The sequence below is a fragment of the Saccostrea echinata genome, unplaced genomic scaffold (assembly GCF_033153115.1).
Source record: "Saccostrea echinata isolate AGI-Se365-2 ecotype Australia unplaced genomic scaffold, CSIRO_AGI_Sech_v1 ptg000054l, whole genome shotgun sequence".
In the NCBI taxonomy this organism is placed as follows: domain Eukaryota; kingdom Metazoa; phylum Mollusca; class Bivalvia; order Ostreida; family Ostreidae; genus Saccostrea; species Saccostrea echinata.
Window position 1 is genome coordinate 25,211,706 of NW_026889803.1, and position 26,741 is coordinate 25,238,446.

Consider the following 26,741-nt stretch of genomic DNA (forward strand, 5'->3'; position numbering starts at 1 on the left):
CATATTTTTTTGAATCTTTTATTTGGGATTCCACATTCTGCCCTAACACCAGAAACCCTTACCCAGGGGCCATGAAATTCATAATTTTGCTAAAGGCTCAATGCTTTTTAAAATCATGTAAAAAGTTAAACTGTTTTATGTCAAAGTGTACACCCAAAGGGGAAAGGGGCCATGAAATTCATAACTTTTGTTCCCCTTCACCCAGGTGAGATTTTTATATGTTTTGTTGGTGGCCCTGAAGCCTGGTTTGAACAAACTTGAATAAATGCTTGCATTTCCATCAAAAACCTTTGACTTACCTGTATGTACTGTAAGCTCACAATAAGATAAACAGACAAGAGGAGAATATTGATTAATAAGTTCTTACCGGCTTTAGCCAGTAAATTTTAAAAAGTTACCTACAGGTATTTCATCCGTTGGCACAGCCACATTATCCATTTCTTTAATCTGTGTGATCCAAAGTCTTTTATCCAAAGTTATTGGTTCTGTAAGCATACATATTAGGTGTACAACAATGAAGGACAAATGCTCAATTAATTCATATCTAAAGATTTTTTTTTGGAACTGTTTTAATTTCCTACATCAATTTTGAACCACTGTGGTGCAATGAAACAGGACTTCATAAGAATATGATTAACAAATGTGTTTCTTCCTAAAAAAGAAACATGAAGAAGTCTGTATAAGCCAATGCTCACTGGTAATACCCCCACTCTAATGTGAATATACGTTCTCATGTAAAAATACGGAAATTTGGTACAGACAGATGCATGCATAAACAGGAAGTTGACAATGAATTCATACAAAAATGAATCCCACCATATGGCTTGCCTAAACAAAAAGTGTGCTTAAATTTGAAGCATCTACATTGAGTAGTTGCTAATAAAACTGCGACAAAAAATTTGGTACAGACAGAAGCAGGGATAAACAGGAAGTAGACATAGGATTCAAACAAAAATTAATCCCAACATATGGCATGCCAAAACAAAGAGTGTGCTAAAATTTCAAGTATCTGCAATGAGTAGTTGCTGAAAAATCTGCAATGAAAATTTGGTACGGACAGACACACTGACAATCAGGAAGATGACATTGGATTTGTACGAAAATGAATCCCACCATATGGCATGCATAAACAATAGGCCCATGGGCCACATCGCTCACCTGAGCATTTAGGCCAGCAAAAAGGAGAAACCAGTTCAATATTGAAAAGTTTAATTCTAAAAGTGGTCAGGGGGGAAGATTTGAACAAACTTGAATCTACACTAGGGTGAATTCACCATGCATCGGACACCCTCGCACTTCAACAAGTTCTAGTGATATCGCTATCGACTTGAACATTATCAAAATGGAACTTAACATATAGTATGTGGTTAAAATGTAAATTTTTGACAAAATCGTGCCCTATTTATTGAGAAAATATCATTTAAAACCGATATTTTCGAAATAAGTCAGAAATCACCATGGATCGGACAATATTCACCATGCATCGGACATACGATATTGAAACCAGAAAAATATCATACCTTGATATTGGTGCTTTAAAATTAGTGATATTGAAACATTTTTGTCTTTTATTTAAAAATTAACCTTCTCATTAAATTTGAATGACTATTTCGATCCACAAACGTGAAGAGATTTTAGTTGCATCACATTGCCTTAGAAAGGCTTTACAATGCTAGTAATATGGCAACTTGCGCCTTTGTCTCGTGTGTTAGTTTAAAGAAATAAATTGAGTCCACTTCTATTGTCATATATCGATAATTTGTATTTTCACTGAAAATATAGAGTTTCTATTTTCTATTTCCATAAAAAAAAGCTGTCATTTTGGTTTTACATGAAAATGGAAGTGATTACCCATGCATTGGAAAGTGTCAGATGCATGGTTAATTTGTGTCCGATGTACAGTGAAATCAACATACTAGTTAAAAACAACTCTAAAAAATATTATACAAACACTGAAATCAAATTTTTGAAAAATTTCTGTAAAATTATCAATCATTGACAAATTTTATGAAGGTCCGACCCATTCCGTTGATGTCTATTTAAAAAAAACGATAACTCTAAAAATTGCAAAATCGTAAAATTCTGGTTACTCCCCTTTGATGATGCAAAATATGACGTAATTTCAAGGCCATTATTGTGGTATTTTTATCACAACATGAAAATAAAAATCGGCATCATTATAAAGTTTAATTCTTCACCTCTAAGACAGAAACAATTAAAAACAAGGGGAGACTCAGGTTCAATGAAAGTTTATTGCTTGAAGTTGTCCGAAGCAAGGTATGTGTCCGATGCATGGTTATATCACCCTATCTGAGGATGTTTCCATATTTCTTTGACTAATCATGGCTTAACAACACCAAGTCTAATTATTTCTACCCTAGATATTTTGATAAATTTTCTTCAATGAATGTTTACTATTATATTAATTGTTTTAAGATTAAACCATCCCAATATCTAAGGGGGTCATCTCAAAAGCTGTAAAATTTTACAATTGGACCTTATGTGTATTAGTTGGAAAAGTGCCAATTTATCACATTTTTATGCCCCAGGATCAAAAGGTCCTGGGGGTATATTGTTTTCGTCCTGTCTGTCTGTTTGCCCGTTTGTCTGTTGTCAACTAAAGTTGACCTTGCCCATAACTTTTGATTGGTTGGAGCTATGACTTTCATATTTCACATGTGTATTCCTTCTGACAAGACCTTTCTTTGGGTACCATCAAATTTGACCTTTTGACCTTGACCTTGGAGTTTAACCCACTTTTGCAAAATTTTATGAGACTAATCTTGGGCATTACTTCTGAACAGTTGGTGCTTGGGGTTTCAAACTTTACATGTGTATTCTTTGTGACAAGGCCTTCCTCTGGATACCAACAACTTTGACCTTTTGACCTTGACCTTGGAGTTTGACCTACTTTTAAAAAGCATTAACCTTGGCCATAACTTTTGAACAGTTGGTGCTTGGGGTTTCAAACTTCACATGCGTATTCCTTGTGACAAGACCTTCCTTTGGATATCAACCTCTTTGACCCTTTGACCTTGACCTAGGAGTTTGACCTACTTTTGAAAAACTTTAACCTTGGCCATAACTTCTGAATGGTTGGAGTTAGGGCTTTTACACTTCACATATGTAATCATTGTGACAAGACCTTTTTTTTGGATACCAACCACTTAGACCTTTTGAGCTTGACCTAGGAGTTTGACCTACTTTTGAAAAACTTTAACCTTGGCCATAACTTTTGAATGGTTGATGCTAGGGCTTTCAACTTCACATATGTAATCCTTGTGGCATCACCTTCCTTTGGATACCAGCCACTTTGACCCTTTGACCTTGACATAGGAGTTTGACCTACTTTTGAAAAACTTTAACCTTGGCCATAACTTTTGAATGGTTGGTGCTAGGGCTTTCATACTTCACCTATGTAATCCTTGTGACAAACCTTTCTTTGGATACCAACCACTTTGACCCTTTGACCTTGACATAGGAGTTTGACCTTGAAAAACTTTAACCTTGGTCATAACTTTTGAATGGTTGGTCTAGGGCTTTCATACTTCATATATGTAATCTTTGTGACAAGACCTTCCTTTGGATACCAACAACTTTGACCTTGACCTTGACGTTTTACTTACTTTTAAAAACTTTAACCTTGGCCATAACTTTTCAACAGTTGCAGCTAGGGCTTTCAAATTTCACAGGTATATTCCTCGGGACAAGACCAACAATTTTTTATCTTTTGGCCTGGATTTTGACTTGCATTTGAGAAACTTTAACCTTCGCCATAAGCTGCCATACTGGGGCATCAGTGTTTCACGAACACATCTTGTTTTTTTTTTTTTTGTAATTTTGCCCTAGTAATTTCTTTTTCAGTCAAATACATGAAAGTTTTTGTAAAAAGTCACCAAACTCTCAAATTTCAGAAAGTCAACTATCTGGATTGCTCTAGGAATTATTACTAAATTTATTTTTTTTCAATGCCCAATACCTTTAAATTTGCTAAATTGTGGTATATATATCGACACAAATGAATTATTTTGGTAAAAATTAACAATGGTTAGATTGCTGGTATGTTTCTGTTGATGTTCTGTCAACAGTTTTCAGTAAAATGTCCATGGACGTCTTGAATACACAAGCGAGTCATGCATCATTCTTCAGCGTCATGTATTGCTTACAAAACAGGGGAAACAGTGATGTTGTTAGAGCCATTTCAGCATTTTTTTTCTAATTTTATCTAACAGAGATTTACCTAGCTATTTAGTTTTACTACCTTTTTATATACAAAGGGGAAAAATGAGGGCCACAGGACTCTTTATGGCTTTCCTGTTCTTGAAAAGAAGATTTTTACAGATTTCTCCTATATATTTCTATGTAAAACTTTGATCCTCCATTGTGGCCCCACCCTACCCCAGGGGGTCATGATTTGAACAAACTTGAATCTACACTACCTGAGGATGCTTCCATATAAATATGACTCTTCATGGCTTTACTGTTCTTAAGAAGATTTTTAAAGATTATTTTTTATATTTCTATGTAAAACTTTGATCCTCCATTGTGGCCCCGCCCTACCCCCGGGGGTCATGATTTGAACAAACTTGAATCTACACTACCTGGGGATGCTTCCATATGAGTTTCATCTTTCCTGGCCCTGTGGTTCTTGAGAAGAAGATTTTTTAAAGATTCTATTCATTTTTCACTAATTCTTAATTATCTCCCCTTGAAAGAGGGCGTGGCCCTTTATTTGTACAAACTTGAATCCCCTTCACCCAAGGATGCTTTGTGACAAGTTTGGTTGAAATTGGCCCAGTGGTTCTGGAGAAGAAGACAGACAGACAGACTACAGACAAAATGTGATCAGAAAAGCTCACTTGAGCTTTCAGCTCAGGTGAGCTAAAAAGCTCTTGTCATCCTAGAAATAAATATATTCTGTCATGTGAATCATGTGAAGGCATGATCTGACTTTACAATTTGACAGCCCCCCCCCCCCCCCTTCTAGAATCAAAAGGCCATCCCCTGAAAAAATAATCTCTGGCTTCTATTACTTTTACATGTCCTTAAAATCATAAGCTAAACAAGAGGTCCATGGGCCACAATGCTCACCTGAGTCAATATGGCCCTGTTATTCTTCGTCAGCAGATTTTCCTACTATTTATTCATATGTAAAGATTTGATCGCCTGAGGATGCTTCCATATCAATATGACTCATCATGGCTTTGCTGTTCTTGAGAAGAAGGTTTTTAAAGATATTTCCTATATATGTTCTTTTGTAAAACTTTCATCCCCCATTATTGCCCTACCCTAGACCTACTACTGGAGGAAGCCTTGAACAAACTTGAATCTACAATACCTGGGGATGCTTCCATATCAATATGACTAATCATGGCTTTCCTGTTCTTGAAAAGATTTTTAAAGATTTTTCCCATATATTCCTATGTAAAACTTTGATCCCCCATATAGGTCCCACCCTACCCCCAGGGTCATGATTTGAACAAACTTGAATCTACACTACCTGAGGATGATTCCTTATAAATATGACTAATTGTGGCTTTGTTGTTCTTGAGAAGAAGATTTTTAAAGATTTTTCCTATATATTCCTATGTAAAACTTTGATTCCCCATTGTGGCCCCATCATACCCTCGGGGGTCATGATTTGAACAAACTTTAATCTACACTATGTAATGAAGGTTTCACATAAGTTTCAACTTTTCTGGCCCAGTGGCTCTTGAGAAGAAGATTTTTAAAAGATGACACCGAATTTTCACCAATTCTTAATTACCTCCCCTTGGAAGAGGGCGTGGCCCTTCATTTGAACAAACTTGAACCCCCTTCACCCAAGGATGCTTTGTGGCAAGTTTGGTTGAAATTGGCTCAGTGGTTCTGGAGAAGAAGTCGAAATGTGAAAAGTTTACAGACGGACGGACAGACAGACAGACGGTCAGACAGATGGACAGACGGACTACAGACAAAATGTGATCAGAAAAGCTCACTTGAGCTTTCAGCTCAGGTGAGCTAAAAACTCAAATAAATATGAATTTCAAAAAACATGTATTTGGGAATTGAAATTATTTGTCTTTTGGATCATACATTCACACTTAGGTTTTAAAACAGCTCAGGTGGATTGAAAATGAATTTCAAACTAGAATTTCAATCCAATGTTTTCTCGGACGGACGTGTCCTATTGTACCAGCCCATTTCATTGTCTATCATTTAATGTTTTGACTGTAACAGATGGAAATAATGTAAGGTGCATATTTCCAATTTTGCTAGTTAATGTTCTGTGGTCTTAAATATGACTAATCATGGCTTAAAAACCCTCTATACACTGCACACTAAAGAGTTCTGATTCTGTGGTATTTTTATGTAGTTAGAGTAATCTGCCCTTAGATCCAAAATGAAATAAATTGAAATCTACAGTTTATCAATCAATTTCTTATTAATTCAAGCATTCTTAACATTTTGATAGACCAATTATCAATATTTGATAATATAATTGAACACTTCATCTGCATGCATTTTCCCCACTAAGGTAAACAAGAGTGATTTCTGTTCATCAATACTTAGTTAACGTTGAACATTTTTCCTGGGGGTAAAACCCAAGCACCCTATGTTGAAAATGATATAAATAAGCTCAATATTTACCTTTATACAATATAATTTTCTCAATGTCCAAAAAAAAAAAACATTTTCATTTAGTGTAGAGAGGGTCCTTAACTGTTCTTCATCAGAAGACTTTTAAAGATAGTTTCTATGTATTCCTATGAAAACTTTGATCACCCATTGTGATCCCACCCTTCCCCCCAGGGTCATGATTTAAATAAATTTGAATCTACACTACCTGAAGATGATTCCACATAAGTTTCACATTTTCTAACCCAAGGATTCTTGAGAAGATTTTTAAAAGATGCCATGAATTTTTCACTAATTCATAATTATCTCCTCTTGGAAGAAGGCATGGACCTTCATTTGAACAAATCTGAATCCCCTTTGAGGATACTTTGTAGCAAGTTTGGTTGAAATTGGCCCTGTGGTTCTTGAGATGTCAAATATGTGAAAAGTTTGCAGACAGATGGACAGACAGATGGATGCTGGACAAAATGTAATCAGAAAAGCTCACTTGAGCCTTCTTCTCAGGTGAGCTAAAAAGGAGTGTGCTAAAATTTCAAGCATGTGCAATGAATAGTTGCTTAGAAACTGCAACGGAAATTCGGTACAGACAGACACACAGATAAACAGGATGTTGGCATCAGATTTGTACAGAAATATATCCCATCATATGGCTTGCCTAAACAAAGACTGAGCTAAAATTTCAAGCATCTGCGATGAGTAGTTGCTGAGAAAACTGTGACAGAAAAATTTGCTGTTGAATTAATTGTAGATATAAATATAATTGATGCAATTTTATTTTCAAGTTATCATTCATTGTGAGCATTTTCAAAGAAATAAATATATTGTTATTGTTATTTGCAGATGCATTAACTGACACCTTTGGATGCCTAAACTTCAGGTGGCAATTTCGATATGATGCCATCTAGATGACATTCAAGCTCTGCTTGCTCGATACCATAAAAAAAAGTGATTGAGGGGTAAAACTCTAAACTAGTCATTTTCTAATATATAATAGTATATATATAATCCTACACCCCCTTTTCTATTTTATAGGTAGGGAATACATGATTCTTGTGAGCATTACTAACTATTTGTGTGGTAATAGAAATCAAGATGATGTGAGAAAGAATGTGGTACAACTCACTAGTCTCACGACAGTATTGTGACACATTAAAGTTGGCCAATTGGATGAAAGCATCACAAAGGATTTCCATGTTTTTTACAATTCCACCAACATGTTTGTCAGATTTAAGCTGGCTAATCAATTTCTTGGCAGCCTCTATTCTTCCCTGTTAAAAAAGGAAACAAATTTCTGAAATTCAACAGACAAGCCCATAATGTCATGTGATTACTTTCATGCATGCATGTATAACTGTAATAAGTCCCATGGGTTGGTTAATAAAAACAGCCAAAGACATACTTATTTCTTTGGCCTAATTTTTTACCAGGGGATTTGATATGGTTACTTGATTTTTCATTGTTATGTAAACATTAAAACAAGAGGCCCATGGGCCACATCGCTCATCTAAACAGACTTGAATCTACATTAACTAAAGATGCTTCCATATATTTATATGACTAATCATGGCTTTAAAAGGTTTTTACAGATTTTTTTCCTATGTATTCTTGTGTAAAATTTTGATCTCCTATTGTGGCCCTGTCTTACTCCTGGGGGTCATAATATTAACAAGTTTGAATCTACACTAATTAAGAATCCTTCTGTATCAATATGACTAATCATGTCTTTGCTGCTCTTGAGGAAGTTTTTCCTATATATTCCTATGTAAAACTTTGATCATCCATTTTGGCACCGCCCTACGCATGGGGGTCATGATTTGAACAAACTTGAATATACACGACATGAGGTAGCTGCAATAATGTAGCCCTCTCCGATTTTTTTTAATCTGATATTTTCAGCATTCAACTTACTTCCAATGAGACGGAATTTTTATTCACTATCAACATCATCATAGCCCTTTATACGCGAAACCAAGTAAAATAAATCTGCGTGTTTACCAGTCGTTCTCCTCAGCAGCCATGACAGTTCTCGCATGATGTACTGAGACTTGCGCTTGAAATTTAGAATCACTTGATAAAGTAACTATCGGTGTTGATAAATGTTTGTGTTGTATGATATCGCTAAACATGATAAATAAAAGCATTCCATGGGAGATAAATAAAAGCATTCCATGGGATATTTTTTTATATACAGTGATATTTATGCTTAAAATAAAGGAAATCCTAAACAATCCGCTCCCCTAGATCCTGAATTCTCATTGGTTGTCCCAAAATAAAATCGATCAAGGTCAGTAAACATGGCGGATAAATTCAATTTGTGATGTTGACATACACGAAAAATAACCGATATATGGATTGTTCTGTATATTTTTGGATCAATTCATGTCTTGCATAACTACATTTTATGAGTTCAGGTAAGATATGTTAATAAAATACCCACTTACTGATAATTTGAGCCGAAATCTGTGCGGTAGTGAATCCTATAAGTAGTGAATCACTCCTGCACTTGCACCCGAAAAAATCTGAGAGGGCTACAGGGCTACATTATTTCAGCTAGACATGAGGATGTTTTCAATTTATAAATATGACTAATCATGGCATTGCTCTTTGTGAGATTTTCCTACTTATTCCTATGTATAACTTAGATTCCCTGTTGTGGCCCACCCTACTCCATGGGGTAATGATTTGAATAAACTTGAATCTACACTACCTGAGAATGCTTCTGTATTAATATGACTTTGCTGGTCATGAGAAAAAGATTTTTAAGGATATTTCCTATATATTCCTGTGTGTAACTTTGATCCCATCTTGTGGCCACAAATAAGACTAATTGTGGCTTTGTTGTTCTTGAGAAGATTTTCTAAGATTTTTCCCCATCTATTCATATCCAAAACTTTGATCCCCCATTGCGGAATATGTCTAATAGTGTCTATATATATTGTAAAATGTAAAACTTTCACACATACCCATTGTGGCCCCATATTACCCCCTGGGATCCTGATTTGAACAAATTTGAATCTACACAACCCGAGGATGCTTCTATATCAATATGACTAATTGTGGCTTTGTTGTTCTTGAGATGAAGATTTTTAAAAGTTTTTTCCTATAAATTCCTATGTAAAACTTTGATCCCCCATTGTGACCCCACCCTTTCCTTAGGGGTCATGATTTGAAAAAATTTGAATCTACACTATGTAATGAAGATTTCAACTTTTCTGGCCCAATGGTTCTTCTTCAGAAGATTTTCAAAAGATGACACCTAATTTTCACCATTTCTTAATTATCTCCCCTTGAAAGAAGGCATGGTCCTCCATGTGAACAAACGTGAATCCCCTTGACCCAAGGATGCTTTTTGGCAGGTTGGGTTTAAATTGGCCCAATAGTTCTGAAGAAGATGAAGAAATTGTGAAAAGTTTATGCCGACAAAAACGACAACAGACAATGGACAATTTTGATCAGAAAAGTTCACTTGAGCCTTTGGATCAGGTGAGCTAAAAATAAATTTAAAAAAAAAAACACAATTAAAATCTGTAAGTCTGTACTTTATGCATATGATAACATTAAGATGTTTCTTCTCATTTGCATGAAAAAATCCTAAAAACATGTTCTGAATTTTGTCAACAATAAATGTCAGAATTAAAAAAAAAAATACATTTCCACATTCAGAAAAATAATAATTTTTACAGGACATGCTTATAAGTAATAGAGTACTAGAGTACTGCTCATTTACATTGTGTGAATACAAGATGCCAGAGGCCACAAACCAAACTTTGCCTGAGGCCGTTGTTTCTGTATTGCACTCTGAAACATTCCGATGCCAAAAATATAATCAAAAATTCTTAATTCTGGAAGAGTCACCATCTCATCTTGCTCATCTCTTAACTATGGTCTTAGTTTGTCTGCTTAATGCCCAGGTGCAGAGAAGATTTTCGAATTATTATATTTTCACTATACATTTCATACCCCCCCCCCCCTCCCCAAGAATATCATAGCAATTTTGAAAATCTCATAATTATTTTTTGTTATTTTCCATGAAAATCACTAGTATCCATTATATTTTGAAGCATTCCATAAAACCTTGGTCTTTGATCCTTATAGCTCAAAATCAATAGGAATCATTTTTAAGTCATTTTGAAAGCAAAATCAATAGCAGTCTTCCTTTAGGCCATAAGGAGTTGTGATATAAAATTTCTTAGCAAAAGCTCAAAGACTTTGTAAGAAAACGTCATGGAAACAAAAATGTTACACACAGAGAGAATGTATAATTTTATGACCTTGACCTTTGACTTTATGAACTCAGAATCAATAGGAGTCTTCTTTAGGTCATAGGGAGTTGTGATATTAAATTTTAATCAATGAAAATCAAATTTATCATCTGGAAAATGTTATTTACAAAGTATGAATTTCTGACCTTGACCTTTGGAGCTCAAAAGCTTTAGGTGTCTTTTTACGGCCACAGGAAATTGTGATATTAAATTTAATTGTAAAAGCTCAAAGGCATTTTGAAATATTGTCCAGAAATGAAAGTGTTACACATAGACAGAATGTAAAAATTTATGACCTTGACTTTTTGATCTCAAAATCAATAGGGTCTTTAGGTCAAAGGAAAGCTCATAGAAAACTTAAGTTATCATCTGTAAATGTTACTTGCAATGTATAAATTTCTTATCTAACTTTTGACCCTGAAAATCAATAGGGGTTGTTAAGGCCATAAGGCCTAAGTTTACACATAGACAGAATGACAGACAGATGGCAAGATTCAATATCCCCCAATTTCAGTGAAACCCAGGTAAAACTCTATTAATAAGCTACATTCTTGTGTTTTGATTACCTTTACATTTTTGAAATAAGTTGATTCTATGCAAATTTGATCTCTTAAAGGCTGCATCAAAATATTTGAATTTTCAGCTTCTTTAATTTCATTCCAAAGGGGATACTCTGCATAAATTCTAGTTATAAGAATGAACAGCATCAATTTTTACAAAAGCTAGACAAACACAAAATTCACTAGACAAACACAGTAAAAACAACTGCTACCAATGCCAGAAAAACAAACCTGATTTTCACCGTCACTGGCCTGACTATTTCTAGACAGCCTGCTTTTGCTGCCTGTGTTCCTCCTCAGAAGTTCTGAATCTCTTTTGGCATTGACTAAAGCAAAAATACAAAACAAGGTATGATGGGGATGATCCACAGCTGTGCGATGAATAATCTGAAAATAAAAATCAAAGTCTAAAAGGCTTCAAATGCATCGAACAGGAAAAACAATTTCAAAAGTTTTTGTATTAAATATAAAAATTAAACATTTTAAACAATATTTCACAATGAAAGGTGTAGAGCATTATGCCATGGTCAAAATTCATCTGGCCAGAGTCTGAATTAACCAGACACTGTCAAAAGCAAACAAAAATGGATGCCTGCTTGTTTACTCATCTCTGTTAAGTCAGTTGAAGAACTTAAGTTCAGTATTCATTTAAATACTGTTGCACTTGTTATTGTCTTTTTAGCTTAGTGCACAAATTTTTCAGTGACTGGACCCTACAATTGGAAAGATCATTTCTGTCGAATTTTGTCTCAGAGTCTGCAATGTTCGGTATGCCGAAATTGTGTGCATATTATTATTACATTTATCATAAAAATCATAAGCATTAAAGCAACATTTTATATCAGTGAACAGAGGGATGAAGAACCTTAAAATTCTGCTGACCTCTTGCATGCAAACCCAAAACATAAAGAGGCATATTAACAAGAGGCCCATAGGCCACAACACTCACCTGAGACAATAAGGCCCTGTCTTTTTTATTTCCTATGTAATATTATCTTAAACTTCGATCCACTGTTGTAGCCCTATCCCACCCTAGGGGATCATGACAGACTTGAATCAAAACTATTTGAAGATGTTTCCATATCTATATTACTAAGGCTACATAAAATTGAAATTAAGGTTCTCAGGCCTGCGCACATCCGTTTAGAGATAGCCACATTCCAAATTTTATCGTATTTTTGATAAAATAAAAAAATGGTAAGGCGGAAATCAATCCTGAAAAAAAAAGTTCCGTCCTCATTTTCTCGTAGTTAATACTCGAATATTGCTTCTGGTAGCCATTTTCAAAGAGATTTGGCTACTTCAAAAGTTTGTTTAAAAATACATTCAAAGATAATGCCTATGATGTTCACACATCGAGAAGGAAAGGATAATTCATTTCCAAACCAATTGATCAGACATGGAAAGTTTGGAAAGTATATCTATGAACAAAGAATTTTTATCATTATTTTATAGCAAATTCGGGTATTAAAAAAATATCTCCCTCATCTACTTTATTGCCAATAAAATGATAAATAAAAAGCTGCCCTCCCGAATCCGTTTTGGAGAAAATTGGTCTAAAAACCAGAGAATTTAATTTATAAGCCTAATCATGGCTTTGTTGTTCTTGAGAAGATTTTTTATAGATTTTTTCCTATATATTCCTGTGTAAAACTTTGTTCCCTTATTGTGGCCCCAACCTAATCTATGGTTTGAACAAACTTGAATCTACACTACCTGAGCATGCTTTCATATCATTATGACTAATCATGGCTTTGTTGCTCTTGAAAAAAAAAAAATTTTAAGGAGTTTTCCTATATAAACCTAAACTAGATATCTTTGAGATGGTGGCCATCTCAAAGGGCCCCGCTTTCAGCAACAAACTTGAAAATGTAAGGTAGCTGTAAAGGGTTTATTTTGAAGAGGAATATTTGTGTACTATTAAGGGATGTGTTGTTTGAGTTTAAAGGGCTTCTTTGTCATCCTCCTTATAATAAAAAATGGCATGAAAATCACGAGTGCTCCATACTCTCTATCAAAAAAACGGCACAAAAATCACAAATGTTGCATATCTTCTATGAAAATTGTTGCATATCCTGTTATAAAAATATGGTAGGAAAATCACAAATGTTCCGTACTCTAAGTCAATTGGTAAAGTTTGAGGATGACTGGACTTAAGGGAAAGAAATTATGTACCAAACAAAGATTTTAAACAGAGAGGCTATTTTTGACCTCGACTCTTGACCTAGAAACTTCGTTCAAGGTCACTGCACATCCACTGACCAGTGGAACTCTGTGAGTGAAGTTTGAGCCACATTGGACCAAGGGGAGAGAAGATATGCTCCAGACAAGGATTTTTCACATAATTCTGCTAGAACCTTAACCTTAGACCTAAAAACATGGTTCAAGGTCACTGCACACCCTTTACTCAAAGGCACTCTGTGGGTGAAGTATGAGCCAGATTGGGCCCAGGAGAGAGAAAATATGCTCCGGACAAGAATTTAGAGAGGCTATTTTTGACCTTGACCCTTGACCTAGAAACTTTATTCAAGGTCACATCCATTGACCAGTGGCACTCTGTGAGTGAAGTATGAGTCACATTGGACCAAGAGGAGAGAAGATATGCTCTGGACAAGAGATCTCAGATGGACAGATGGACGGAAGGACGAACAGACAGACTGATCACTATAGGGTGCCCACAGAGTGGGGCCCTAATAAACTCTTGCCCCTGGGGTCATGATTTAAACAAATTCAAATCTACACTATGTGTAATGAAGCTTTCACATATTAAATGCTATCATTTCTGGCCCAAAGGTTAATGAGAAGAAGATTTTTGAAAGATGCCATTAAATTTCTCTAATTTTAAGTTATTTCAACTTGAAAGAAGGAGTGGCCCTTCTTTTGATAAAAAATGAAGTAAAAAATGTGAAAAGTTTACACACAAAAGACGGATGCTGCACACCCTTTGATCAGAAAAGCTCACTTGAACCTTTGGCTCAGGTGAACTTAAAATTGTTTACAAATGTACTGTACGTCATGGAAACAGACAGATGAATAGTATCATATGATAAACTCTTCCAATCTTCAACCAGCATAGCTAAAACTGAACAAATACAAATTGAAAGGCCAATATTGTAAGAGACTGAGAGAGTTGTAATGAATAATATATAAGCAGAAATTTCAGCGTGGATTCAATTTTAGCATCTTTAGTGAGTGATGAGATCACTAAATTTTAATATCACTAAAAAATTTATTCTGCATTAGAGGTTACTGATATCTTTCTGTGCACTATAAAAGCAGTTAAATCATTTCTCACTAAATACTGATTTTTAAGGACAAATCGCTAAAAATTCCACTTATAGGGTACATACATATGCCTCCACGAACTTCATTAATAGTTCTATATTACTGAATTCCTTTCCTTAGACATTCAATAAAGACCAACCTTTTGCAGTGTCTTCTGCAGAGAGGGGGACTGATCAGTAGGTGGATTAGTGTCCATTCTAGCACACAGCTGGTACATCAGACTCAGAAACTTGTAGGATTTAATACTGTCCATATTTATCTAAGTTTAAAAAATTAAATCAATAGACAATACAAAACACACATAAAGTCACATATTTTAATTCAAATATGTTCTCAAATTTCATTACCATAATTAAACCACTAATGTCAGCAGAAGTGGGATTACTGAACCATAATGATACCAGACGGAATATGCGGATGTCATGCTTGTCACCATACTTCAGACATTTGATATAGTTCTGGACAGACTGTTTAAGGCACCTCGATCTGTCCTCCTCCATAGCATTCAGTTCTGACTGATCTATCTCACTTTGTTTACTTAGGGTTTTATAATATCGACTGAAAAGACAAAAATTTTATGTTTTATTTGACCAAATTAGTACTGTACTGTCGCATGTAAAGTTTGCACCATTGTAAAATTAAGTCCCCCCCCCCCCCCCCCCCCAGCTGGTGGTAAATCTAGAAAAACAAGATGTGATACCCCCGTATGGCAGCTTATGGTGAAGGTTAAAGTTTCTCAAATGCAAGTCAAAATCCAGGCCAAAAGATAAAAAAAGTTGGTACCCAAAGAAAGGTCTTGTCTCAAGGAATATACCTGTGAAATTTGAAAGCCCTAGCTGCAACTGTTCAAAAGTTATGGCAAAGGTTAAAGTTTTTTTAAAAGTAAGTAAAACATCAAGGTCAAGGTCAAAGTTGTTGGTATCCAAAAGAAGGTCTTGTCACAAGGATTACATATATGAAGTATGAAAGCCCTAGCAACAACCATTTCAAAAAGTATGACCAAGGTTAAAGTTTTTCAAGGTCAAACTCCTATGTAAAGGTCAAACGGACAAAGTGGTTGGTATCCAAAGGAAGGTGATGCCACAAGGATTACATATGTAATGTATGAAAGCCCTAGCATCAACCATTCAAAAGTTATGGCCAAGGTTAAAGTTTTTCAAAAGTAGGTCAAACTCCTAGGTCAAAAGGTCAAAGTGGTTGGTATCTAAAAAAGGTCTTGTCACAAGGATTACATATATGAAGTATGAAAGCCTAGCTCCAACCATTCAAAAGTTATGGCCAAGGTTAAAGTTTTTCAAAAGTAGGTCAAACTCCTAGGTCAAGGTCAAAGGGTCAAAGAGGTTGTTATCCAGAGGAAGGTCTTGTCACAAGGAATACACATGTGAAGTTTGAAACCCCAAGCACCAACTATTCAAAGGTTATGGCCAAGGTTAAAGTTTTTTTAAAAGTAGGTCAAACTCCAAGGTCAAGGTCAAAGTTGTTGGTATCCAAAGGAAGGCCTTGTCACAAAGAATACACATGTGAAGTTTGAAACCCCAAGCACCAACTGTTCAGAAGTTATGGCCAAGGTTAAAGTCTCATAAAATTTTGCAAAAGTGGATTAAACTCCAAGGTCAAGGTCAAAAGGTCAAATTTGATGGTACCCAAAGAAAGGTCTTGTCACAAGGAATACACATGTGAAATATGAAAGTCATAGCTCCAACCAATCAAAAGTTATGGGCAAGGTTAAAGTTGACAACAGGCATACAGACAAATGGACAAACAGACAGACAGGACAAAAACAATATACCCCCGGGATCTTTCGATCCTGGGGCATAAAAAACAAGCTCTTTGGATAAAAGACACCCAAAATGTTAAAAATGTATGTGTCTTTGATTTTATTGTCACTTGTGATGTAAATAAAAGGTCTGATGATCGTTACATACACTTCAAAAACAAAGTAAAATGCTACCTTTAATTTTATATATAAATCGCCCAAGGGCCTAGAATCGCTCTTCTGAACAAGAAGCCCAAGGGCCTTGAATCGCTCACTTCTATTTGCAATTGAAGCCTCTAAGCATCCTGTATAATTAGATAAAGCCTTCAAATTCCAAAGAGAGGTCATCATGACCTACATTTTAGATGAAACACTCTGAGAACCCAAGATGATTCTAAGCCAATTAGTACCTGAGAGTAGGTCATGGTGACCTACTAATCACTTGTCATTCTCTGAGGACCCAAGATGCATGAACTTAGTTTGATGATTCTAAGCCAAATAACACCTAAAATATTTAAAAATTATAACCATAAAATTTCAGAAGTAGGTCACAGTGACCTACTTTTCAGATAACATACTTTGATGATCCAAGATGCATCAACTGACAAAGTTTGAAGATTCTAAGCTAATAAGTATGTGATAGTATGGAAAATAAGGGGGTACCATTTATATTTTATGTATAAAACTTTAGCGATGTTGCAGTACAGTCGGATTGTTGTCGATGATTCTTGGTACGACTTCATTTTTGTATTCTCGAGTCGGCGCCAATATACAAACATCAGCTAATTTTGTCTCCTCCTTTTTCCAGGTAATTAACAGATTATTTTATGTTTTATCTGATTGATTTTGTATGAGGTGATATGTTATATACTTTGCTAATTGTGTACATGTTTATTTAGATGCATTTCAGGCATCTTCGCTAGCCAAGGGTTTCTGATACGCTACTCTCCTCATAAACCCTTGGCATACGGTGCTGACAAAAGACGGGATTGTTTTTGTCACGTGATCATGATTCTTACCAGGTACGCACAGATTGCGTCATCGACAGAAATAAAAAGCGTATTTTAAAAAAAAATTGTTTTTAAAGAATAATTAACAAAAAGGTATCGAGTTATGTTAATTTGTTATTTAAACATGTAAAAATGCAAATCTACATCTTCAATATAGATTCTTAATCACATATTTTGCACGCAGCTTTAGATATTGGATGACACCATATAGCTATTCATAGAATGGCATGTTATCTTACGGATCATTGTTTACTTGTGTTTTACATTACCGATATTAAAGAGTCAAGATATATCCCGAACGCAAATATCGCCATTTACAAAAAACAATTGCTGATTGGTCGAACGATGTCGATAAACTCCAATCACAACTTGAGAAAAAATCCCAACTTTTTTAACACCGTATGCCAAGGGCTTATGAGGAGAGTAGCGTATCAGAAACCCTTGGCTAGCGAAGATGCATTTCAGGTTAATTGTGCATATTTTGTTATCGAAGTGTTCAATGCAAAACCATGTGCTTTAAGATCACGTGATGAATAGTTTAAGTAGCCAAAATTCATACAGCTATGCCTGTTCATGTTTTAGTTCATGATTTATGAAACACATGTAGAAAATGTTATTCATAGCATAATATTTAGTTGAGTCAGGTAGTAGATGATGTCAAAGTAACAAGTCATGATTCCCGCACTTTCTACATCCGGGCATTTTCAATATGGCTGTGCCAATACAGATTTTATTGTTTACATTCCCATTAGTATAACTATGTTAAAGTGCAAGTCTAATTAGATATTGTATGATGTCTGATTGTTATCTAAGAGTTGTGTTTATTATTGTAGCATATCACTATTAATACTATTTCAGTTTAAATTCAGTATTAAGTTTAAGGTACATGTAGCTACTTTGTGGTTGTGATACTTTGTGTCATAAAATGTCAGTATTATTTTGTCAATCATATTGTTTCAATCAATCAAGTCTCATTAGTTAAAGTCTCAGGATAACAAGGATTAATTCACAGATCTAGTCATTTTGTTTGCATTGCACTTGCAAGCTAACTGTTGAATTCTCACATACATGTATCAGTATTGTTCCTTGATTATATAAATGCATCAGTTCCTAGTAAAACATATTACTGTGTTTAAGAATGTGCATTTTTTTTTATTGTATAGTCGTACAACCTAAATTTTGTATTTGAGAGTCGCGCCAATAAACAAACATCAGCTAACATTGCCTCCTCCTTTTTCCAGACTCTCTCCTTTTGAAACCGGTTACAAGTACCTGATATATTTAAATATAAAGCCATAAAATTTCAAAAATAGGTCACAGTGACCTGCTTTTCAGTTGACTAACTCTGCGGACCCAAGATGAATCAAATAACAAAGTTTGGTAATTCTAAGCCAATTAGTACCTAAAAATATTTAAATAAGGCAATAAAATTTCAAAAGTAGGTCAGAGTGATCTACATTTCAGTCAACATACTCCAAGAACCAAAGATGCATCAACTGAATAAGTTTGATGATTCTAAGCTAATTAGTACATGAAATATTTCATTATAGTCATATAAATTGAAAAGTAGGTCACGGTGACCTACTTTTCAGTTGTCGTACTCCAAGGACCCAAGATGCATCAACTGACAAAGTTTGATGATTCTTAGCCAATTAGTACCTGAAACATTTAAAGATATACACGCTATAACTTGCCTCAGTTAAAAATAAAGTTGGAAATTAATTTATTTTGTTTACCAAATAAAGTTAAGAAAATATTGTTAATTACATAATTGGAAATGAACGCATTATAAAGATCTCAAATTATAATTATTTATTATCCTACTAGGACAGTAATGCCTCTATTTAAATCCACGCGTCATGTGACACCGTCGCTACTTTTAGATTGATAAACAAAAATGGTGTCAAGAAAACAAGGTAGGCCGTTTGGTATACAAAATAACTTTTGACCTGGATGACATACGTTTAATGCTTAAAGATACTTATCTTTGAAAACAACCAGTATTAACCATCTACTCTGTAATGACAGATATTAACTTTTATTCAAAATCGTAGTCAAAATGCAACGTACCTCGTTGTCTATGATTTCCCGCGGACATGCGTGTCTATATACTGTTTACGCACTTCCTTCATCAATATTCATGAATAGGCTGAATCTTAATAGCAGATCTTGCTTAATTGTTTTGTAATTACAACGACTTATTTAGTAAAACTTTGTTGAAAGTAATTATTTTTTATTATACATCATGTTTCTCAAATCATTTAATCATTTTGTTTCATCTAAAAAATCACGTTTATATAGCATGTATATTTTTAATTAAAGCCATAAATTTTTAAAAGTAGGTAACGGTGACCTACTTTTCAGTCAACTTACTCCGAAGACCCAAGATGCATCAACTGACAAAGTTTGATGATTCTAAGCCAAATAGTACCCTTAAATATTTAAATAAAGCCATAAAATTTCGAAAATAGGTCACAGTGACTTACTTTTTAGTTGACGTTTTTTGAGGACCCAAGATGCATCAACTTAGTACAAAGTTTTATGATCATAGGCCTTAAAATGTCCAAATTATGCCTCTTAAACGCTTTGAAATCGAATGCCTGCAAAATTCAAAAAGTAGGTCAATGTGACGTACTTTTTATTAAATATGTTTTATGGCCTGAAGATGCATCATCTTACAGGATTTAATGATTCTAAACCTCTCAGTATTCAAATAATGACTTTAATTGTTTTGGAAAAGATTAGCCATAAAATTCAAAAAGTAGGTTAATGTGACCTACTTTTTAGTTGACGTACTCCTAGGACCCAAGATACATCAACTGACAAAGTTTGGTGATCATAGGCCTTAAATTGTTCAAAATATGCCTCTAAATCATTTTGAAAAAGAATGGTCACAAAATTGAAAAAGTAGGTCAGGATGACCTACTTTTGAGTCAACATGATATGAAGTCCTTAGATGCATCAACTGACAAGATTTGATGATCCTAGTCCTTATAGTAAGCAAAATATCAACATTTTAATAAAATATAATTTTTGGTCAACTTTGAAGTGACCTTGAGACCAGGCCCTTTGCCCCAGGGCGATTCCTCATGCAAATTTTAATCTACAACATATCCTCATCCTTTTGTGTAAGTTTGGTGATAATCTGCCCAGTGCTTCTTGAGAAGATTTTTTAGCAACCAGTACTTTTGTTTCTATTTTCCTAATTATCTCCACTTGTTTAAGGGTCACAACCCTAGTTTTGGTATAAACAGGAGCTCTTGGGCCAAGGATACCCTGTGACAAATTTGACAATAATTGGCCAAGGGGTTCTTGATTTATGGCCCATATTCTAAAAAGTTTATGCACACCGCACAATTCGCCAGAGCATTAGTCTTTGAGCCTTTGGCTCAGAAGAGCTAAAAATTGTAAAACTCTATCACTGTAACCTACTTTTGGGTCAATGTATCCCTAGGTTACAATATTATATGATAAACAGTCAAATTCAATAAGAAGAAAACTGTGACCTTAATTTTAGTTCACAAACTCTGCATGAGGACCATTAACTGCATAATTAACTGCCAAAATTAGATGATTCTAAGCCTCTAACTATCTTTAATATAGAGATAAAAGAGTGAATTTAAAAAAACAGATCACTGTGACCTATTTTTGATTGACACACTCTGAGGACCCAAGGTGCATCAACTGACAAAGTTTGCTGATTATATACAATTTGCTTCTTATTTTCTAAACTTTAGATAAAGCCATGAAAAGCCAGCAGAAGGTCACAGTGACCTTCTTTTTTATTTACCCTTATCCTGTCTATCGCAACCAGAATCATAATCACTTATCAGTACATTTGCTGCTATTAATTGCTACCTTGGGTCATTTTGGTGGTTTCCTCATGAGATGCTACATTCATGGATGTTTATTCTTTTGCAGGATCTATTCATGAATAAAAGAACATAAAGACCAACTAGATATCATTGAGATGGTGGCCATCTCAAAGGGCCCCACTTTCAGCAATGAACATGGAAATGTAAGGTAGCTAAAAGGGGTTTATTTTGAAGAGGAACATTTGTGTACTATTAAGGGATGTGTTGTTTGAGTCAAAAGGGCTTCTATGTTATCCTCATTATAATAAAGAATGGCACGAAAATCACGAGTGCTCAACACCTTCCATCGAAAAACGGCACAAAAATCACGAATGCTGCATATCCTCTTCGAAAATTGTTGCATATCCTCTATCAAATATATGGAAGGAAAATCACAAATGATCCATACCTTAAGTCAATTGGTAAGGTTTGAGGCTGACTGGTCTTAAGGGAAAGAAATTATGTACCAAACAAAGATTTTAAACAGAGAGGCTATTTTTGACCTTGACCCTTGACCTAAAAACTTCGTTCAAGGTCACTGCACATCCAATGACCAGTGGCACTCTGTGAGTGAAGTATGAGCCACATTGGACCAAGAGGAGAGAAGATATGCTATGGACAAGGATTTTTCATATAATTCTTCTATGACCTTGACCTTAGACCTAGAAACATGGTTCAAGGTCACTTCACACCCTTTATCCAAAGACACTCTGTGGGTGAAGTATGAGCCAGATTAGGCCAAGGAGAGAGAAGATATGCTCCCGACAAGAGATCTCGGACGGACAGACGGACGGAAGGAAGGACAGACGGATGGACGGACGGAGAGACTGATCACTATAGGGTACCCGCAGAGTGAGGCCTTAATAATCCTAGTTGATAAAAATACTTAGTTGATAAAAATACTGAATCAATCATGATGTTTAAATGTGGAAACTGAAGCAAAGAGAGTAAAGTATCAAAACAAAGAAAATTATTAATTTTCTTTAATTTTATGTTCAGAAAAAAAGTACCTGAATTATTCTAAGCATGTTACAACATTGTGCTGCCAATACTTTCCCAGCAATTTTTTTTTTGGTATATATATATATATATATATATATATATATATATATGTAAACAACTCATCCCAAGTGAAATTACTGTCATACATATGTAATAATTGATGACAAGGTATTTGACAACTTGCCTAAAACATGCATTTTTTAATTAACTTCATTGTTTATAAGTGTGTTGTTTATAAAAGTCATGTGTTTTGAAACTAATTGAATACTGTTAAACAAATGATGGATTCTTGATTATGGTCCATTCCATGGCATTAAATTTAGCAGAGATACGGGAAAAAAATAAATCAATTATGTTTTTTTAAACATACTTTATTCTAATTCATTAACTTTAAACTACAGTCAAACTCATTTACATTGAAATTTAAGGAACATTGAAATTTATTTCAAATTAATCGAATTTCATTATATCAGTGTGCCATGAGCTATACATAATACGTAGATACAGTAAAAAAAAAAAAACAAAAAAAACTTGTGTGCGAATTCAATATTTTTTTGTGTAAGAAATATATTTATTTTCTTAAAGAAGTTCGTAATGTTTTACTCTTTCTGTTGAAACCATGTTAGAAAATTATTATGACTATCTAAACATGGGAAAAAGTTCGTCTTGAACATTGGGCATTTTTAATTACCGCGTAGATGCAATTCGTAAAAAAAAAAAAAAGGAACATCTATAGAACAACCCTGCCTCATCTGCTTTTAAAATATATGCTTAACATACTCCAATATCAAATCAAGAAGTTTATTTCCAATCACTTACATGATTTATTTACTCGAGCACTCCTCAGTAAACCAAATTATACATGACACTCCTGCGAATTTTAGCCACGTCAGTCTCAATGCAGCAGTTAGTAAAAAAAAAAATAATGACTTAAATATTCTGGCGAGAAATGCTTAACTATTATCTTTATGCAAGATATACTTATATTTTTACAAGTCCAAGGACATCAAATCCCATGTGTGAAAAATTTACAAAATTATGCTAGACCTCGTGTATAATCAGTCACCTGTGCCCATGCATCACAATCGGTGACTTCAATGTAACCGTTATCAATACAACACACTTTGTGTTCAGTGGACCACAAAATCACTTCAAATTAACAGAGTTTTTCAATTTAACCAAATATTCATTCTAAACAAGTATTTTTTACAAAGAAACTGTACCAATTTTTTAGGGGAAACCAAATTCATTTCAAAGTAACCATGATTTTTTCAAATAAAGAGAGTACACTGTAAATGAGTTTGAGTGTATCTAACTACTTGTAGACTTATTTACTGGTAAATTTAAAGTGTTCTATGTCAAACGTGTCAATCATTCAAAATGGTGGAATACACAAACTAACAATGTGATATTTTTCAAACCAGTCCTTAAAGCTTAGAAAAATGTCCAGAAAATGAGGCTTGGATTTAGTTCCAGTGTAATATATGCATTCTGTACATGCTGTAATGTAATATATGCATCCTGTCAAACTATAGTTACTGCGATCGAGCTAAAAAAACAAGAGGCCCATGGGCCTTGAATCGCTCTTCTGATTAACTGTACAACCTATCACTTCTATTTGAAGCCTCAAAGTATCCTGTATATTTACATAAACCCTTGAAATTCCAATTCACACTCTGAGAACCCAAGATGATTCTAAGCCAATTAGTACCTGAGAGTTGCTCATGGTGACCTACTTATCACTTGTCATTCTCTGAGGACCCATCAACTAAGTTTGATGATTCTAAGCCAATTAATACCTAAAATATTTTTTAAAATTATAATCATAAAATTTTATAAGTAGGTCAAAGTGACCTACTTTTCAATTGTTTTACTCCAAGGACCAAAGATACATCAACTGACAAAGTTTGATGATTCTAAGCCAATTAGTACCTGTAATATTTAATTAAAGCCATAAATTTTCAAAAGTAGGTCACCGTGACCTACTTTTCAGTTGCTGTACTCCGAGGACCAAAGATACATCGACTGACAAAGTTTGATGATTCTAGCCAATAAGTACCCAAAATATTTAATTACAGCCATAAAATTTCAAAAGTAGGTCACTGTGACCTACTTTTCAGTTGTTGTACTCCGAGGACCCAAGATGCATCAACTGACAAAGTTTAATGATTCTAAGCCAATTAGTACCCGAAATATTTGATTAAAGCCATAAATTTTCAAAAGTACGTCAAAGTGACCTACTTTTCAGTTGTTGTACTCCGAGGACCCATGACGCATAAACTGACAAAGTTTTATGATTCTAAGCCAATTAGTACCCGAAATATTTTATTAAAGCCATAAATTTTCAAAAGTAGGTCACCGTGACCTACTTTTCAATTGCTGTACTCCGAGGACCAAAGATACATCGACTGACAAAGTTTGATGATTCTAGCCAATAAGTACCCAAAATATTTAATTACAGCCATAAATTTTCAAAAGTAGGTCACAGTGACCTACTTTTCAGTCAACCTACTCCGAGGACCAAAGATGCATCAACTGACAAATTTTGACGATTCTAAGCCAAATAATTCCTGAAAATATTAAATACAGCCATAAAATTTCAAAAGTAGGTCACCGTGACCTACTTTTCAGTTGTTGTACTCCGAGGACCCAAGATGCATCAACTGACAAAGTTTTATGATTCTAAGCCAATTAGTACCCGAAATATTTAATTAAAGCCATAAATTTTCAAAAGTAGGTCACGGTGACCTACTTTTTAGTCAACTTACTCCGAAGACCCAAGATGCATCAACTGACAAAGTTTGATGATTCTAAGCCAATTAGTACCCGAAATATTTTATTAACGCCATAAATTTTCAAAAGTAGGTCACTGTGACCTACTTTTTAGTCGACCTTCCCCGAAGACCCAAGATGCATCAACTGACAAAGTTTGATGATTCTAAGCCAATTAGTACCTAAAATATTTAATTATAGTCATATAAATTGAAAAGTAGGTCACGGTGACCTACTTTTTAGTTGACCTTTTTTGAGGACCCAAGATGCATCAACTTACAAAGTTTTATGATCATAGGCCTTAAAATGTCCAAATAATGCCTCTAAAATGCTTTGAAATCGAATGCCTGCAAAGTTCAAAAAGTAGGTCACTGTGACCTACTTTTTAATAATTATGTTTTTTGGCCCCAAGATGCATCATCTTACAAGATTTAATGATTCTAAGCCTCCCCGTATTCGAATTAATGACCTTAATTGTTTCAAAAAAGATTAGCCATTAAATTCAAAAAGTAGGACAAGGTGACCTACTTTTTAGTTGACGTACTTTGAGGACCCAAGATGCATCAACTGACAAAGTTTGATGATCATAGGCCTTAAATTGTTCAAAATATGCCTCTAAATCATTTTGAAAAAGAATGGCCGCAAAATTTAAAAAGTAGGTCACGATGACCTACTTTTGAGTCAACATGATATGAGGTCCTTAGATGCACCAACTGACAAGATTTGATGATCCTAGTCCTTATAGTAAGCAAAATATCAACATTTTAATAAAATGTAATTTTTGGTCAACTTTGAAGTGACCTTGAGACCACGCCCTTTGCCCCAGGGTAAATCCCCGTGCAAATTTTAATCTACAACATATCCTCATCCTTTTGTGTAAGTTTGGTGATAATCTGCCCAGTGGTTCTTGAGAAGAAGATTTTTTAGCAACCAGTACTTTTGTTTCTATTTTCCTAATTATCTCCCCTTGTTAAAGGGTCACAACCCCAGTTTTAGTATAAACGGGAGCCCTTGGGCCAAGGATACCCTGTGACAAATTTGACAATAATTGGCCAAGGGGTTCTTGAGTTATGGCCCATATTCTAAAAAGTTTACGCACACCGCACAAATGGCCATAGCATTAGCTCTTTGAGCCTTTGGCTCAGAAGAGCTAAAAATACCTTCACCCCAATTTCTTTCAATTTCTTTGAAAGTGCCCATTCATATCTTGTAAATGTGACCTTGAACTTGCAAAAAAGACCTTGGTCAAAAAAGAAGAATTTAATACTTTTTCTTCTAGTGACCTTGAACTTGCTAGAACCTGGATCAAGGTCAAGACACACTGCATAAGCTTGAAATAATTACTCTTTCTCAAGTTCTTCCATTCCCAGCTGTTGCATCCTTGTTATTTCCTTTTTGGCCTTTATCATCAAGTTCTGCTTGGCTTCAAATGTGCTAGACTTCATGTAGTTCACAATGTGTTGATACTGACCATCAGCAAACCGTGCAAGAGAGAGATACGCATCAAGAATTGTATCCCCTTTCTCCTCCAAACTCTCTAACAAACTCACTGTCTAAAAGAAATGTCATTTTTTCATCATTTCCAAATTCTCATTCTCATAGCATAAATAGGAATTCAACCA

The 26,741-nt window shown here is 34.7% G+C and overlaps 1 protein-coding gene across 1 annotated transcript in view; it reads right to left on the reverse strand.

Annotated features, from left to right (window-relative positions):
* The window catches only part of LOC133205686 (serine-protein kinase ATM-like), a 244,053-nt gene that overhangs the window by 50,364 nt on the left and 166,948 nt on the right, over window positions 1-26,741 (reverse strand). The window contains exons 44-49 of the mRNA XM_061341539.1: window positions 26,464-26,672; window positions 15,073-15,283; window positions 14,865-14,984; window positions 11,672-11,827; window positions 7,742-7,886; window positions 403-485 (exon numbers count right to left, since the gene is read on the reverse strand). Of these exons, the coding sequence (XP_061197523.1) occupies window positions 403-485; window positions 7,742-7,886; window positions 11,672-11,827; window positions 14,865-14,984; window positions 15,073-15,283; window positions 26,464-26,672 (924 nt within the window). The remainder of the gene's footprint in view (window positions 1-402; window positions 486-7,741; window positions 7,887-11,671; window positions 11,828-14,864; window positions 14,985-15,072; window positions 15,284-26,463; window positions 26,673-26,741) is intronic.